Genomic DNA, 19,260 nt, shown 5'->3' on the forward strand with positions numbered 1-19,260 from the left:
AACACTTTCAGTCAGTCCTGACCACTGCAGACCAAGAACATCCCACAAGAGCCACAGTTCTGGAGATGCTCTGACCCAGTCATGACCCGGGAATTCCATGTTCACTGACTAGGAAGTACAGGAACGCTAAAGAAAGGAACAATAAAAACAGTCAGCAGTGATCAAGGACACTGTAACTGGTGTGGGGGAGATCATGAACACTGTAGTAGCCCCGTGGCTACCAAGGAGCCAAAATCAAAAATTTACCTAAACCTGATAGCACCTAACTAGGATGGTGCTACATCAGCATGGAGACAAGCCAACGAATATCCACAGAGCGAGGCTTGTGACTGAGAACTTTATTGAAATATCTTAGCTGAACATTATGGAGTCAACTTGCTGAAGTTTGGAAAAAACAAATGTCCTGGTTGTTGGTTGACCTATATAATGGGCACAATAAACAGTCACCATTGTTGGAGGAACATCAAAAAGCTTTGCTCAGTAGGACTCTTCCATACCTTCATCCAGGAGTGGTGGCCTTTATGAGGAATATACGTGGCTTACCCAACCTTGGTCATAGGTGTGACCCTTCCACTAGGCTGATCTAGGCTCAGGAAGGATGGATTGACGGAGAATATTATGTGATAGAACTTTTCGTCCTCTGCTTAGGGTCCACAAAAATGTGATGAGGGCGATAAGGTAGACTATCCACAGAGGATGGGGTCACCTTTCATGTACACACCCCTAAATCATGTAGTACAGTGGTCTCAAAAATGCGGCCCTTTGCTTTCTTTTATCCAGTCCTTGGGGCACGGTTCCATCCATTGACCCTAACAAAGGGGCACAATTGATCCCAGTGACACCCACGATGGGGCACAATTCTTCCTACTAACCCTAACAGAGGGCACAATTGATCCCAGTGATACCAACGATGAGGCACAATTCCTCCTTCTGACCCTAACAAAGGGGCACAATTGATCCCAGTGACACCCACGCTGGGGCACAATTCTTCCTACTAACCCTGACAGAGGGACACAATTACAATTAATCCCAGTGACACCCACGATGGGGCACAATTCTTCCTACTAACCCTAACAGAGGGACACAATTACAATTAATCCCAGTGACACCAACGATGGGGCACAATTCTTCCTACTAACCCTAACAGAGGGGCACAATTACAATTAATCCCAGTGACACCAACTCTGGGGCACAATTCCTCCTTCTGACCCCAACAAAGGGGCACAAATGTACCCAATGGCACTAACGATGGGGCACAATTCCTCCCACTGACACCAATGATGGGGCACGATTAATCTTACTGACACCAAATATGAGGCACTATTCCTCCCAATGACACTAAATGATGTGACACTATTCTTCCCATTGACATCAACAATGGGGCACCATTCCTCCCAATGTTACCAATGATGGGGCACTATTTATCCCAAAGACATCAATCATGGGGCACTGTTTCCCCCAATGACGGGGCACAATATCTCCCAATGGAAACAATGGTGCACTATTCCTCCCAATGACACCATCGATGGGGCACTATTCCTCCCAATGACAGTGAACTATTTCTACCAATGAAACCAAAAATGGGGCACTATTCCTCTCAATGACTGCAATGATGGGGTACAATTCCTTCCTCTGACCCTAACAAAGGGGCACAATAGTTCCCAAAGGCACTAATGATGAGGCAAAATTCCTCCCACTAACCCCAACAAAGGGGAACAATGGTTCCTAATGACACCAACAATGGGGCACTATTCCTCAAACTGACCTCAACAAAGGGGAACAGTTATTCCCAATGGCACATTTAATCATGACTGACAACACAAATGAGGCACTATTCCTCCCAATGACACCAGTGATGTGACACTATTCTTCACAATGACACTAACAATGGGGCACAATTCCTCCAAATGTCACCAATGATGGAGCATTATCCATCCTAAAGACACCAACCATGGGGCACTATTCCTCCCAATGACACCACCGGTGGGGCACAAGTTCTCCCAATGACAGTGAACTATATCTCCCAATGACACCATCAATAGGGCACTATTTCTCCAAATGACACCAACAATGGTGCACTATTTCTCCCAATGACACCAATGATGGAGTACTATTTCTCCTAATGACACTAATGATGGGGCACTATTTCTCCCAATGACACCAACGATGGGGTACTATTACTCCCAAGGACACCACCGGTGGGGCACAAGTTCTCCCAATGACAGTGAACTATATCTCCCAATGACACCATCAATGGGGCACTATTTCTCCAAATGACACCAACAATGGGGCACTACTTCTCCAAATGACACCAACGATGGTGCACTATTTCTCCCAATGACACCAATGATGGAGTACTATTTCTCCCAATGACACTAATGATGGGCCACTATTTCTCCCAATGACACCAACGATGGGGCACTATTCCTCCCAATGACAGTGAACTATATCTCCCAATGACACCAACAATGGGGCACTCTTTCTCCCAATGACACCAGTGTTGGGGCACTATTTCTCCCAATGACACCTACAAAGGGGCACATTGTAATAAATGTCCCTGCAGTTTGTTTTCAGTGATGAGAATGGAGTTGGTGTTCCAGAAACATGGCTTGGCTCCTCCCAAGACTGGGCTGTTTGTTGTATTCATGCTGATCCTCTTGTTTAGAGGGACACAAGATGTTCTCTGTAGTCCAGTAAGACAAGACTTCTGTGAAAAACATTTCCCACACTCAGGGCAGGACTACTGCCTCTAACCCATGTGCAATCTGCGATGTTTGGTAAGATTGGAGTTATGTGAAAAACATTTCCCACACTCAGGGCAGGAAAATGGCCTCTCTCCTGTGTGAGACCTTTGATGTATAACAAGTTCTGTTTTCTGTGTGTAACATTTCCCGCACTCCGGACAGGAATACGGCTTCTCGCCCGTGTGCAGTTTCTGATGTCTTGAAAGACTGGTCTTATCTGATAAACATTTCCCGCAATCAGGGCAGGTGTAAGGCTTCTCACCCGTGTGTAATCTCTGATGTCTGGAAAGATAAGTCCTCCTTGCAAAAAATTTCCCACACTCAGGACAGGAAAAAGGCCAATCCCCTGTGTGAGATTTTTGATGTATAACAAGTTCTGATTTCTGTGGGTAACATTTATCGCAGTCGGGGCAGGAATACGGCTTCTCCCCCGTGTGCAATCTCTGATGTCTGGAAAGATTGTTCTTCTGTGAAAAACTTTTCCCGCACTCAGGGCAGGAATACGGCTTCTCTCCCGTGTGAGATCTATAATGTATGATGAGTTCTGATTTACGAGGGAAACATCTCCCGCACTCAGAACAGGAATTTCGTTTCTCACCCGTGTGAGATCTCTGATGGACACAAAGACTTAAGTCAGAGCTAAAATTTTCCCGACATCCAGGACAGGAAAATGTCTCCTCCCCCTGAATCCCGGCCCCATCCCCCACAGTATGAGGTTGCACAGAGTCAGAGGGACTCCATGGTCTCTCCACACTGGGAAGTCCACCATCCATAGTGAAGCTCATTGTCTTTTCTCCGGCACATGGAACCCCGGCCCCATCCCCCACAGTACGAGGTTGCTTGGAGTCAGATGGATCCCATGGTCTCTCCACACTGGGAAGTCCACCATCCATAGTGGAGCTCATTGTCTTTTCTCCGGCACAATCTCCTGGGATGTCCTCATCTTCCATTTTACAACCTGGAGATAAAGTGAGACGATCCTTTGAGGGTTTCTCCATGGCGGGTCCTGGAAAAATAGAAAAACATCATCAATAGATAGGAGAGGGTTAGTTCACTTCCATCAAGATTCCATCTGGATCAGGGAGATAGGAGGAAGCAGATGTTCTCTGTGGATGTCCCAACCAGCTGGGACTCATCCCCTCTTCAAAGAGCCTTTGGTCCTCGCAGATCACTTCTACATTTACACTGCCTTGTCAGAGGAGCAGGAACCAATGGGGGCTGGGGGGGCGGTAACAGAGCAGAGATAAGAGAAGAATATATTCTGGTCACCTGTGCTGATCTCTGTAGGAGTGTCCTCCTCTATGAATGTCCTCCTCATTCCAGCCTCCTCCGTATATTGCTGATCATCCCTCACATACATCTCTTCTACTTCACCCTCAACTTTCATGTTCATCAGATCTTCACCCTAAACCAACAGAAGGGCAGAAAATAACATCTGTAACATAGAAGGATTTATGATGTGAGATCACATAGAACATCTCATCTTGTAGAGTCCACACATCGTCTCCACATGTCAGAGTGTTCCATCACTTTATGTTCCCGACCCTCAACTCGACCTACCTGATGATGGTGAGGGATGGTGTGACCTTCCTGTGTGGAATCCCGGGAATACAGAGGATGGGGACATGTCTCTGGTGGGTTCCTGGTATTAGGTGGCTCCATCATTTCATTGGGTTCTTCTGAAATCTCCTCCATCTCACCATGCTCCTCATTCTCCACTTTGTACTCTTCTTTGACACCAAAATTAAAATTGAAGAGGTTTCCACTCTGAATATATAATAAAACATTAATTGCAGCAAACAAGCTTGTATATAAATCATAACTACCAATAATTGTCAATCATCTACCTGATTATGGTGAGATATAGTGTCATCTTCCTGTGTAGAATCCTGGGAATACAGAGGATGGGGACATCTCTCTGGTGAAATTCTGTTATTGGGTGACTCCATCATGATGTCTTTGTAGAAATCCTTCATCATACCATACTCCTCATCCTCCTCTTTATTATCTTTTTTAACATCCATGTTATCCCCAAGGCTTCCACTCTGAATATATATTAAAACATTGATTGTGACAAACATGCTTGTCTATAAATTTTAACTATCAGTGATTGTTCCTCATCTACCTGATGATGGTGAGGGATGGTGTGACCTTCCTGTGTGAAACCCCGGGAATACAGAGGACGGGGACATCTCTCTGGTGGATTCCCATGGCTGGATCCATCTCCTCTCCTCTTACCCGGTGATGTGAGGGGCGGCTGATTGTCCATCATGACGTCCTTGTAGAGGTCCTTGTGTCCTTCTAAATACTCCCACTCCTCCATGGAGAAATAGACAGTGACACCCTGACACCTTATAGAAACCTGACACACACAATGATACAGTCACCATCCAGACACATCCTTTGTCTGTTACTGGAGAATGTCCCAGAATTCCCAGCACCGCTCACCTCTCCTGTCAGCAGCTCCATCATCTTCTTGGTGACTTCTAGAATCTTCTCCATGTTTTGTCTCTCAGGGTTTAGGGAGTCACATGGAGGCACTGTGATGGTCATATGATCACCTGACTTTAGAAGAGGAAATCTCTGTATTGGGGAACCAATAGGAACATCATGTTAGACTCCCAGAATCCTCCTCACCTCTCCGGTCAGGTCTGTGTTTTATTAATAGAGATAAGAGTGATGTCATGTGACCTCCCAGAATCCTCCTCACCTCTCCGGTCAGGTCTGTGTTTTATTAATAGAGATAAGAGTGATGTCATGTGACCTCCCAGAATCCTCCTCACCTCTCTGGTCAGCAGGTAGAGGATCTCCAGGGTGAGGTTTAGTATCCTCTCAGTCATGTGACTCCGGCCCTCCTCCATCCTCATTGGTCATGTGATCTATACAGGTTTCCTGTAGACCAATAATTGATAACAGAGAATGATCTGGACTGTACTGGTTGTACAATATTAGGATGGGGGGAAAGGGGGGGGGTAATATGAGGGTCTATATCATGGAAGAACGGTCCCCAGTGGGATTACACACAGAGGGACATTCAGTTTTGGGTTTACTATAGTTTTGAGGTCCAGGAACCTCTCACCCTTTGGCCTACCAGATCAGAAATGACATTTTCTATGTAGAGTCTTTTTTATAATATTAAAGATTTAATATTTCCTTTATGTCTAAATAAAACCCCCATCCAAGTCTATAAAATGTAAGGATAGACTGATAAGGTGAAATTGGAAGGTGACACATATTCAAAATGTAGAGAATGTTCCGGCCCCGGAAGTGGGGGAATGTTCTGCCCCTGAAGGGGTTAATCTGGCTTCCCACACTATATATGTGTGTATCATCATCTGCTGGAGATAAAAGACGTCACAGTGACTATGGAGGAAGAGGACGGACATGATGATGGAGCAAGAGGACAGATATGACTATGGAGGAAGAGGCTGGACGTGACTGTGGAGGAAGAGGACGGATGTGACTGTGGAGGAAGAGGACGGATGTGACGATGGAGGAAGAGGATGGACGTGACCATGGAGGAAGAGGATGGACGTGACCATGGAGGAAGAGGATGGACGTGACCATGGAGGAAGAGGATGGACGTGACGATGGAGGGAGAGGAAGGACCTGACGATGGAGGAAGAGGACGGACGTGACGATGGAGGAAGAGGACGGACGTGACGATGGAGGAAGAGGACGGACGTGACGATGGAGGAAGAGGACGGACGTGACGATGGAGGAAGAGGACGGACGTGACGATGGAGGAAGAGGACGGACGTGACGATGGAGGAAGAGGACGGACGTGACGATGGAGGAAGAGGACGGACGTCACTATCGAAGAAAATAATGGGTGTGACTGTCACGGATCCAACCCACAAGCACACGCCCACAGCAACTAGCTAACCGAGGCATGTACATCCGGCCGTGACTTGGGGTAAGAGGGAATGAGGGGGACTTACTCTGAATATATATATAAGACCGGCCGTGATATACTTTCACAGCCCGCACTACCTCTGGCCACCACTAGAGGGGGACTCCAATCCAGCTGGCTGACACACACAGGCAGATACAAATCTTATATACAATCTGGTGCACGCTAAGGGTTGGGGAGCAGTCTAGCAATTGGCACACCCTTCTAGGATTCCTCCAGCTATCCTACCAGCTAGAACCCCAGTGTTCATCACGCTTCCACTGTCCACACCCCCCCACACCAGACACACCCCCACACCAGACACACAACAAACAGTAGCTTGCCACCACCCAACATTTTATCCGCAGACTGGTCTGCTGGGCCACCACACACACACAGATCTCCGTCTGGCAGATCTGCTAGTTTACAGTCTGCATGCAATCAGCCAACACGCAGTGCAATTGCATACAGATTGGCAATGAACTTGACCGAGCATATAAAGACACTAAACTTCAATAAAATACAATCTCTCCGAAGATATGAGCCCGAGCTTAAGTACCCAGAAGTCACTATTTAATTTTATGATATAATATCCCGAAAGTGGGCAGTGCATAAAATATGTACAAAGAAAAAACAGTTTCAGAAAATACATAAAGACACACAATTGGCTATTGACTATAAAATAAAAGGGAATACAAATAAAACTTTTACCAAGATTTATCCTGCGACTGGAGCAAGTCAGAGAAAGTCCGCAATTCGTCAGTCAAATAGAACGGGCTCCATACGAATCACCCCATCCATATCTCAGGGTCCTCAATTTATTGAGATATGGACGTAGGCTGGGCATCAACTCTGGGGGGTGTTCCTGTACCAGCCCACCAGGAATTCTGGGTACTGAAGTGCCCAAAGTCGATTGGACCAGGAAAGGTTTGAATCACCAAGTCAGGGATAGAATTTCAGACACCAGCGCGTCAGTCCGATCGCAACAGTACCAATCACTGTTCAGGTGTCGCAATCAGGCGCCATATAACCGTTTTCTGCGTTTCTCTGGGATTCCACAGAGGCTACAAATACAGTTTTACAAGCAGATGTAGCCTACAGTGTGTCCAATCAGAAGGAAGGATTTTTATCTCTCTGCAACTAATATTTTAGTTTTCATGAGATGAAATATTTTCCTTTGATCTGTGGATATACCTCCCCTGCTGCTTCTCGAAGCTGAAATGGCTGGAGCTCCTCTTTTAAACTTCAAGAAGGTGGCAAAGTCTGACTACATAGGTGATAACATTTTATTGACATCCAGGTGTCACCTCTAGCCTAGAAGCTGCTCTGTCCTTTTAGATGCTAATTGGGGACATGTGTCTCTGACTGAATACTGAACACTTAACTTATCTTTAATAACATGGAACTAAGCTAGATATACAATGACATATTTCTAAGATCACATCTCAGCTATCCGAATCCTACATTTATGTTACAGTGATGATGGAGGAAAAGGATGGACACGACAATGGAGGAAGAGGACGGGGACTGCGATGGAGGAAGAGGATGGGCACTGCGATGGAGGAAGAGGATTGGCACAATGATTAAAGACGAGGACAGATACAACGATGAAGGAAGAGGACGGACGTGACAGTGGAGGAAGAGGACGGATGTGACGATGGAGGAAGAGGATAAATATGATGGTGGAGGAAGAGGACGGACGTGACGATGGAGGAAGAGGACTGACGTGACAATGGAGGAAGAGGACGGACATGACAGTGGAGGAAGAGGACAGACGTGGCGATGGAGGAAGAGGACGGACATGACAGGGGGTTACTGGGTGTAAATTGAAAATAAGATCTTATTACCTCCTCTGCTGCCACTTCCACCAATGTCTCCTCTCTACTTCCTCCCAACTCACCCGGAACTTCCTTCTTATACCTGACATCACTTCCTGTCTGTCCCTGACATCACTTCCTGTCTGGGTAGAAGTGAGATCCCCACTATATGGAGGTCAGAGGAACTTCAGCCCCGAGAACCGTCTGGTAGTGTGATCCCGGCCTTGTGCTGGGTGTGTATGGACTGTATGTCCTCATAGAGGGGTCACCTCCACTCCCACCAAGGGGGAGATAGAATAGAAATATATTGGCTCAACGCTTGTTGTAACTAGATTCCTTTTTCTCAGTTTTTTTGTCTTTTAGATATACAGAAAAATAAGATTGCACTTTATGTCTTTGACTTTTACATCTGTACAGTAAACCATTTGTTGAGAAAGTACTCAGATGCAGATGTTCCGATTGTTTAGAGCAAAAGGTCTCCAAGCTACGACTCTCAGGCTACATCCGGCTGGCTGGACATGCGTGTGCCGGTCCATGCATTATAATACAGAGACCTATGCATTCACTGACAGATTCCTTATGTTGTGGTTTGTTTCTAGGACTGCCAGTGTCCTATCAACCATTGAGGTGGCCCCAGCATATACAGGAAGACTGGGTGTCCTCCATCCAGGTCAGCTTCCCTTATGGGCTTTGGCTCTGCTTCTCTGACATTTGAAAGATAAAAATGGTCTCTGATGAGCACACACAAATGTAAAGGGGGACACTGCTGGGCACACAGGGATGTAGAGGGGTCTCTGCTTGGAATAAGTGGATGTAAGGGGGGACTCTGCTGGACAAATATGGAAGGAGGAACTCTACTGAGTACACCTGTATGTAAGTGGGAATTCTGTTGGGCATGCTTAGACATAAGGTTGGCTGTGTCTGGTATTCATAGATGTAAGAAGGCACCCTTTTGGACACCCCATGATGGATGGGGGGATCCTGCTGGGCACACGTGGATGTATAGGTGGACTCTCCTGGGCACACATGAATGTAAGGGCGGACTCTCCTGGGCAAACATGGATGTAAGGATGGACTTTCCTGGGCACACATGGATGTAAGGGTGGACTCTCCTGGGCACACATGGATGTAAGGGTGGACTCTCCTGGGCACACAGGGATGTAGAGGGGTCTCTGCTTGGAATAAGTGGATGTAAGGGGGGACTCTCCTGAGCACACATGGATGTAAGGGTGAACTCTCCTGGGCACACATGGATGTAAGGGTGGACTCTGCTGGGCACACATGGATGTAAGGGTGGACTCTCCTGGTCACACATGGATGTAAGGGGTGGACTCTCCTGGACACACATGGATGTAAGGGTGGACTCTCCTGGACATACATGGATGAAAGGGTGGACTCTCCTGGACACACATGGATGAAAGGGTGGACTCTCCTGGACACACATGGATGAAAGGGTGGACTCTCCTGAGCACACATGGATGTAAGGGTGGACTCTCCTGGGCACTCATGGATGTAAGGGTATACTCTCCTAGGCACACATGGATGTAAGGGTGGACTCTCCTGGGGACACATGGATATAAGGAAGGACTGTCCGGGGCACACATGGATGCAAGGGTGAACTCTCCTGGGCACACATGGATGTAAGGGTAGACTCTCCTGGGCACACATGGATGTAAGAGGTGGCTGTGTCTGGTATTCATAGATGTAAGAGGGCACCCTTTTGGACACCCCATGATAAATGGGGGGAATCCTGCTGGGCACACATGGATGTAAGGGCAGACTCTCCTGGGCACACATGGATGTAAGGGTGGACTCTCCTGGGCACTCATGGATGTAAGGGTGGACTCTCCTGGACACACATGGATGAAAGGGTGGACTCTCCTGAGCACACATGGATGTAAGGGTGGGCTCTCCTGGGCACTCATGGATGTAAGGGTATACTCTCCTGGGCACACATGGATGTAAGGGTGGACTCTCCTGGGGACACATGGATATAAGGATGGACTGTCCTGGGCACACATGGATGTAAGGGTGAACTCTCCTGGGCACACATGGATGTAAGGGTAGACTCTCCTGGGCACACATGGATGTAAGAGGTGGCTGTGTCTGGTATTCATAGATGTAAGAGGGCACCCTTTTGGACACCCCATGATAAATGGGGGGAATCCTGCTGGGCACACATGGATGTAAGGGCGGACTCTCCTGTGCACACATGGATGTAAGGGTGGACTCTTTATAAACCTGACTTTTTTCCTAGAGACAGAACAGCTTTTCTCATATAAACTGACATAGGAAGGAAGTAGGAAGGGATCAAACCCAGTGGGAGGAGCTACAAATGTTTTAGTTAAAAGGTCTGAGGAAATAGCTGAAAGGGGGACTCTACCTTGGGACAAAGTCACATGATAGGAAACAGAGGGAGCCTGCCAAGATCAAGAACCCATTTTCTTGCAATCACTTAATGCTGAGAGTCCTGTTCATTAAGGAAATGGTGAACCAGCTATAGCAGACGCCACATGACTTTAGTGTATCCCTGTTGCATACAGACTATTCTCAATATTCATTGGCTAGGACAAGATAGTATGTGAAGCTCTGTATGTATGCATATTTGTAGCACTCTACAGGTCTTGTATTATTTTTCCCATAATACACACAGCAATTTTGTTCAGTGAAAGCATATTAATATACTACTGGGTTTGTTTCCCTGAATTTACTACAAGAATCAGAAAACTGAAAAAGCAAAATGTGTGACATGATTTATGAGTCTATGAACTGATTAACTGTAGTTAAAAAAAAAATCAGCGCAAGGGACCTTACTCCCTATTAGTTTGATATGTCCCTTGTTCTGCTGGCTCTTGTATTCCTTGAAATCTTTATCCTGTTCTGACTCAACTACCAGGCCATAAACTTTATCTCCAGCGATGTATACAGCTATACCACGTGGTGTTGAATTTATCCTTTGCATCGGGTCAGACAGTTTAACTCACATGTAGAGGAAGTCAGATGAGGAAATCCATTTGAATGTTCCGTTTAATGGAGAATAATCATAGGTAGAAAACCATTAATGTTGTAAGCCTCATGGAAAGATGCATTCAGAAAACAGGATACAGTGGAATGACTACCAGAGAGAGGCAGGGGGGAGGGATATACACAAGTACGGTAAGAGAAAGAGCTCAGCTTAGACAGAAGGAGACAGCTTAAAGACACAGAGCAATAATAAACAAGTGATGGCCACAGAGAAATAATAAATCAAATAGTGTAACACAACACATCCTCTGATCCCTCCCCCTGACTCCTGCCACCATGATCTTTACTAAAAGGTTGGTGACTAATAACCTGACTGATCTCACTCAGCTCCTGCCCTACTCTGGATAGGCACTCATCAACAGTGCCCAACTAAATCGGCACTTTTTGCCGAGCTTCTCCATTCATAATAGCTGTATTATGGGTGAGACAGGATCTATGAATGCAGGAGGTGGACCCATCCCCCACACCAAATAAAATTCATATAATCCATTAGAATAGGGCAGGGGTCTCTAAACTTTCTAACCAAAGGGCCAGTTTGCTGACCTTCAGACTTTTGGGTGGGCCGGACTGTAGCCAGTGGGAGAAAAAATAACAAAGAATCAGTGCCCCATTGTTGCTTTTAATGGGAGGAATAGTGCCTCGTTGTTGATATCAGTGAGAAGAGTGTCCCATTGATGGTGTCAGTAAGGGGAGTGGTGGCCCAACCATGGTGACAGTTGGTGGAATAGTGCTCCAAGGGCCAGATAAAAGCAAGCAAAGGGTCACATCCAGCCCCAGGGCAGCAGTTTGGACACCACTGGTCTAGACTGATGAGGTGAGAAGGTCATTCGTGGAAAAGGTGACATCTCCAAAATGAAGGAAATGTTCGAGCCCCACAATGTGCACAAGTCACAAATCAACCATTATACGAAACATTAATTTCTGTTATTTAGGAACACCTTATCGGCTGGACGGTGACCTTCTCATTGGACGATATTAGGAGGCGGTCTTATAGAAACACAACACAACATTCCAGGGAGGGAACGACTGCTTCTAATACCATGTCTGGCATTATCTGCTAAGTCCTTCCAGTACCTGAACCTGGTATCATATAGAGAGCCTAGCATTAGCATATAAGCACTTAATATCGTCCATTAGTTAACGTTTTATTTTTTTCCCCAAAATATTTGCATTTTTATCATAGAAATTATTAAAATGTCACTTCAGAAAATTTCATATTTCACACGTTCATCTGGCAGGTGGTACTCTTCAAGCAAATGAAGCTCTGTGTGAAGGGTGAGGGCTACTGCAATGTCATAGGGCCTGATCTCCCTTTCTCTTCATCCACGACCAATATTTAGCTCCTCTCTCTCCATGATGTCCTCCATGGAAGGTTCTGCTGAAGGTCAGGGAAGATCAGACTACACTGCTAGGAGGGACCCAACCAGCAGTGACCCCCCCCCCTCCTTCTCTCTCACCATGATGTCCTCCATGGAAACCTCTGCTGAAGGTCAGGGGAGATCAGACTACACTGCTAGAGGGTCCCAACCAGCAGTGACCCCCCCCCCTTCTCTCTCCTAGCAGAGGAAGCCAGACACAACTTTGAAGTCTTTAGTGATCTCTGATCTCCTTATAAAAAGTGTTTCTTCCATGATAAAGATCAGAGGAGCGCTCAGCTTCTGGAGGTGTATATCAAGGTGTGCTTCTTCCCAATGTGAGATGTCTGATGTACGGCAACATATCCATAGAGAAGACATTTCCCGCACTCAGGACACCTCAAGGGTTGTGTGCGTTTTCTGATGTTTGGTAAGAACAGACTTCCATGAAAAACTTTTCCCACACTCAGAGCAGGAATACGGCCTCTCCATGTGAGAAATTTGGTGTTTGACAAGATCTGATTTCCGTGAATAACATTTCCCACACTCAGGACAAGAAAACAGCGTTTCACGAGTATGGCATATCTGATGTTTCGCAAGACTGGTATCCCATGAAAAACATTTCCCGCAGACAGGACAAGAATAGGGCTTCTCCCCCGTGTGAGTTCTCTGATGTGTGATAAGATTGCCCTTCCTTGAAAAACATTTCCTGCATTCAGAGCAGGAAAATGGCTTCTCCCCAGTGTGAGTTCTTTGATGCTTCACAAGGGCTGAATTCTGTGGAAAACATTTCCCGCACTCGGGGCAGACATAAGGTTTCTCACCCGTGTGCATTCTCTGATGTATGGAAAGATGGGACCTCTGTGAAAAATATTTTCCACACTCGGTGCAGGAATACAACTTCTCGCCCGTGTGCAATCTCTGGTGTTGGGCAAGATTGGACTTTAATGAAAAACATTTTCCACACTCGGTGCAGGAATGCGGCTTCTCACCCGTGTGCAGTCTCTGATGTAAAGAAACATGGGACTTCCGTGAAAAACATTTGCCGCAGTCAGGGCAGGAATACAACTTCTCCTCTATGTGAGATCTGTCATGTATTAGAAGTACTGATTTAGGAGAACCGTCATCACCATCCCCCACAGTACGAGGTTGCTCAGAGTCAGAGGGACTCCATGGTCTGTCCACACTGGGAAGTCCACCATCCATAGGGAAGCTCATTGTTTTTTCTCCGGCACATGGAATCCCGGCCCCTTTCCCCACAGCACGAGGTTGCTCAGCGGCCAAGGAATTCCATGGTCTCTCCACACTGGAAGGTTCACCATCCACAGTGGAGATCATTATCTTCTCTCCGGCACAATCTCCTGGGATATCCTCATCTTCCATTTTACAACCTGGAGATAAAGTGAGACGATCCTTTGAGGGTTTCTCCATGGCGGGTCCTGGAAAAATAGAAAAACATCATTAATAGATAATAGAGGGCTAGTTCACTTCCATCAAGATTCCATCTGGATCAGGGAGATAAGGGGGGAGCAGATGTTCTCTGTGGATGTCCCAGCCAGCTGGGACTCCTCCCCTCTTCAGTCAAAGGGCCTTTGCTCCTCCTCCCAGATCACTTCTACATTTACACCGCCTTGTCAGAGGAGCAGGAACCAATGGGGGCTGGGGGGGCGGTAACAGAGCAGAGATAAGAGAAGAATATATTCTGGTCACCTGTGCTGATCTCAGTAGGAGTGTCCTTCTCTAGGAATGTCCTCCTCATTCCAGCCTCCTCCGTATATTGCTGATCATCCCTCACATATGTCTCTTCTATTTCACCCTCAACTTTCATGTTCATCAGATCTTCACCCTAAACCAAAAGAAGGGCAGAAAATAACATCTGTAACATAGAAGGATTTATGATGTGAGATCACATAGAACATCTCATCTTGCAGAGTCCACACATCGTCTCCACATATCAGAGTGTTCCATCACTTTATGTTCCCGACCCTCAACTACACCTACCTGATGATGGTGAGGGATGGTGTGACCTTCCTGTGTGGAAACCTGGGAATACAGAGGACGGGGACATCTCTCTAGTGGATTTCTGGTATTAGGTGGCTCCATCATGACTTCCTTGTAGAGATCCTTGTGTTCCTCTGAAAGCTCCTCTATCACACCATCCTCATCATTCTCCTCTTTAACAACAATATTATAACCCCCGAGGATTCCACTCTGAATACATAATAAAGCATTCATTATAACATGCTTGCATATAAAATATAACTACCAGTGATTGCTCACCTACCTGATGATGTGGAGGGATGGTGTGACCTTTCTGTGTGGAAACCCGGGAATACAGAGGACAGGGACATCTCTCTGGTGGGTTCCTGGAATTAGGTGGCTCCATCATATCCTTGTGTCCTTCTGAAGACTCCTCCATCACTCCATATTTCTCATCTTTATACTCTTCTTTTATGACAATATTATCATCCCCAAGGATTCCACTCTAAACATTCAAAAAGACATTCAATGTAACAAACATGCTTGTCTATACATTTTAGCTATCAGTGATTGTTCCTCATCTACCTGATGATGGTGAGGGATGGTGTGGCCTTCCTGTGTGGAATCCCGGAAATACAGAGGATGGGGACATCTCTCTGGTGGGTTCCTGTAGCTGGACGACTCGACCATGGTGTCCTGGTACAGATATTTGTGTCCTCTGGGAAACTCTGACTCCTCCATCATCCCATCCTCATCCTTCTCCTCTTTTATCTCTTCTTTAATATCGACCTGTGTGGAATCCCGGGAATACAGAGGAAGGGGACATCTCTCTGGTGGGTTCCCATGACTGGATCCATCTACCTGATGATGGTGAGGGAGGGTGTGACCTTCCTGTGTGGAATCCCGGGAATACAGAGGAAGGGGGCATCTCTCTGGTGGGTTCCCATGACTGGATCCATCTACCTGATGGTGAGGGATGGTGTGACCTTCCTGTGTGGAATCCCAGGAATACAGAGGATGGTGACATCTCCCTGGTGGGTTCCCATGACTGGATCCATCTGTAGGAAACACACACACTGACTGAATCCATTGTTTCTATGTGTTTATCAGATGATGGGGGATCTAGGTGGAGCCTCCGTACTGCTCTCTCCTTAAAGTCTCCTCTTACCTGGTGATGTGAGGGGCGGCTGATTGTCCATCATGACGTCCTTGTAGAAATCCTGGTGTCCTTCACAAAGCTCCTTCATCACTCCATACTCCTCATCCTCCTCTTTATACTCCTCTTTAATACCAATATTATCATCCCCGAGGATTCCACTCTAAAAATATAAGCAATTAGTTGTACTAAACGTGCATATAAAATATATATACACATATACTATATTGCCCCAAGTATTGGGTCGCCGACCTTTCCATGCACATGACCTTTAATGGCCTCCCAGTCTTAGTCTGTAGGGATCAATATTGAGTTGGCCCCGCCCTTTACAGCTATAACAGCTTCAACTCTTCTGGGAAGGACGTCCACAAGGTTTAGGAGGGTGTCTATGGGAAGGTTGGACCATTCTTCCAGAAGCACATTTGTCAGGTCAGGCACTGATGTTGGGGGAGGAGGCCTGGCTCGCAATCTCCACTCTAATTCATCCCAAAGGTGTTCTGTGGGGTTGAGGTCAGGACTCTGTGCAGGCCAGTCAAGTTCCTCCACCCCAAACTGGCTCCTCCATGTCTCCATGTCCACCATAATCCCCCCTCCACTAAACTTTACACTTGGCACAATGCAGTCAGGCAAGTACCATTCTCCTGGCAACTGCCAAACCCATACACGTCCATCGGATTGCCAGACAGAGAAGCGTGATTGGTCCCTTCAGAGAACACACCTCCTCTGCTCTAGAGTCCAGTGGTGGCGTGCTTTACACCACGGCATCCGACGCATTGCACTTGGTGATGGAAGGTTTGGAAGCAGCTGCTCTGCCATGGAAACCCATTCCATGAAGCTCTCTACGCACTGTTGTTGGGCTCATCTGAAGGCCACACCAAGTTTGGAGGTCTTTAGCTATTGACTCTGGAGACAGTTGGCGACTTCTGCGCACTGTGCGCTTCAGCATGCGCTGACCCCGCCCTGTCATGTGACGTGGCCTACCACTTGGTGGCTGAGTTGCTGTTGTTCCCAGTTGCTTCCACTTTGTTATAATCCCACTAACAGTTGAGCGTGGAATATTTAGTAGCCAGGAAATGTCACAGATGGACTTATTGCACAGGTGGCCACCTATCACGGGACCACGCTTGGAGTCACTGAGCTCCTGAGAGCGACCCATTCTTTCACCAATGTTTGTAGAAGCAGTCTGCATTTCTGGGGGCGTGATTTTATACACCTGTGGCCAGTGAATATGAAATATATTTGAAACATATTTCTAAAATATTCTTCCCAAATATATTGCCATATATTTGAAATGCTACAATTTTGGCCATATTCAATAGATTTTAAAATATCAAAATATATGTCAATATACACACACACACAGTTGAAATGTGTTATCATTACAAAATATATGAAAAATATTTTTAAAAAACACATTTCAAATATACTGTATGTCTTTAAAAAATACAATTCTACATTTTTGGAATGCATTTACAAATATATGTAAAAATGATTTTTTTTTTTATATGTTAAAAAAAATCTGAAGAATATTTTTTTAAATATATTCTTCAGGTTTTTTTAACATATAAAAAAAGTAATTTTAACATTCTTTTTACATATATCTGTAAAGGCATTCCAAAAATGTAGATTTGTATTTTTAAAGACTTACAGTGTATTTGAAATGTATTTTTTAAAATATTTTCATATATTTTGTAATAAAAACGCATTTCAACATGCAGTATGTGTATATATATATATATATATATATATATATATATTTTTTTATTAAAATATATTGAATATGGCCAAAAAATTGCAGCATTTCAAATATATTTTTCTTCCATGTGGGATGTGCGGTATAACAGTCTCCTTATGTATTTTTAAAAAGATTTTTCATATATTATGATATATATATATATATATATATATATATATATTTTTTTTTTTTTTTAATATGGGCAAAACTGCATTTCAAATATATGTCAATATATTTGGGGAGAATATTTTTAAAATATATTTCAAATATATTTTTCTTCCATGTGGGTAGAAATGCTAGAGGTGTGTTTTTTAAAGTGGTTTCTCAGCAAAATAAAGCGTGGAGACATGGATTTGGAGGGGTTTGTTTTAAATGTTAAAAATAAATTAAATAGCGCTGTTGGTTCGCTCAGCTAAACAAACCCTCCTACATGCATGCCTGAGCCAAGGGCAGATGGATTCCAGGAAATAAATGCTACATAAATTGTCTGCCCTTACTCAAGATGGCCACGGATAAAAATGTTGGGGGGGGGGGGTGTTCAAAGTGATTTTTCAAATATATTTTTCTTACATGTGGGTAGCCGCAGCCATCTTGAGTAAGGGCAGACGATTCCTGCAGCATTTACTTCCTGGAATTCATCTGCACCCTTAGCTTATGGACACAGGCATGTTTAGCTGAGAAAACCCCTCCTCCCCTCCCAAAGACTCCTGGGATGTATGACATCACCCTGGCCTAGGCCAGAAACTAGGAAGTAACAGAAAAGGATATTTAAAAAAAAGTATACAACAAGTAAATACGATATCCCTTCCTATCTATTCACCAATGCTAGCAGAGTAAGGATCATGAATAGTCCATGTTGGTTGAGAGTGAAGTTCCGCTTTAAGCCCCGACCGGTACAACCATGGCAAACAGGCGACACCAGAACACTATAAAACTACATCCAGGCAAAACGTAGGACTCTGCAGTCTTGAAATATAATTCCACCCTCCATGTTGCCAATGTGAGGGACAAGAGGAACTGGGCAAAGTGGCCACCAATAAGGGACAACAACAAAAGTCATGAAAAAATCAGATCTTCTCACCTCCTCTGGTGCCATTTCCAGCAATGTCTCCTCTCGAATCACCTCTCCCCTGGAACTTCCTATTTATAGCTGACATCGCTTCCTGTCTACCATAGAGACTTCCTGTCTGGGTAGAAGCGAGGTCACCACCTTGTGAAGCTCAGAGGAACTGAAGCTCTGAGAACCGTCTCGTAGTGTGATGAATGCCTTGTCGTTGTTGCCAACTGTCCCGGATCCTGCCCAACAGTCTCGTTATTTGGTCTACTGTCCCATCATGTCCAAGTCCCTCAGGTTCCAGGACTCTGTGCAGAGTGGCGATGATGGCTGGGACACTCTCCGGGTTCCATCACCAGGCACTGCAATTATATCAGACTGTTGGGTGGAGGGATCTCCTTTCTGACAATGAGTGGCAATGAGGTGATGATGGCTGGGACACTCTCCGGGTTCCATCACCGGGAGCTGCAATTATATCGGACTGTTGAGTGGAGGGATCTCCT

The 19,260-nt window shown here is 45.5% G+C and overlaps 1 protein-coding gene across 1 annotated transcript; it reads right to left on the minus strand.

Moving 5' to 3' along the window:
• Positions 1-323: 323 nt before the first annotated feature.
• On the minus strand, positions 324-18,864 carry LOC149465101 (uncharacterized). Its single transcript, XM_089673771.1, is given in 8 exon segments — positions 324-3,346; positions 13,325-14,271; positions 14,543-14,678; positions 14,834-15,043; positions 15,117-15,317; positions 15,398-15,870; positions 15,981-16,131; positions 18,785-18,864. Coding segments are annotated over 8 exon segments (2,952 nt in total). The 5' UTR covers positions 18,800-18,864; the 3' UTR covers positions 324-2,527.
• Positions 18,865-19,260: the final 396 nt, after the last annotated feature.

This window comes from Staurois parvus, unplaced genomic scaffold (genome assembly GCF_062004578.1).
Source record: "Staurois parvus isolate SC_StPar_1 unplaced genomic scaffold, SC_StPar_1.0 ptg000144l, whole genome shotgun sequence".
In the NCBI taxonomy this organism is placed as follows: domain Eukaryota; kingdom Metazoa; phylum Chordata; class Amphibia; order Anura; family Ranidae; genus Staurois; species Staurois parvus.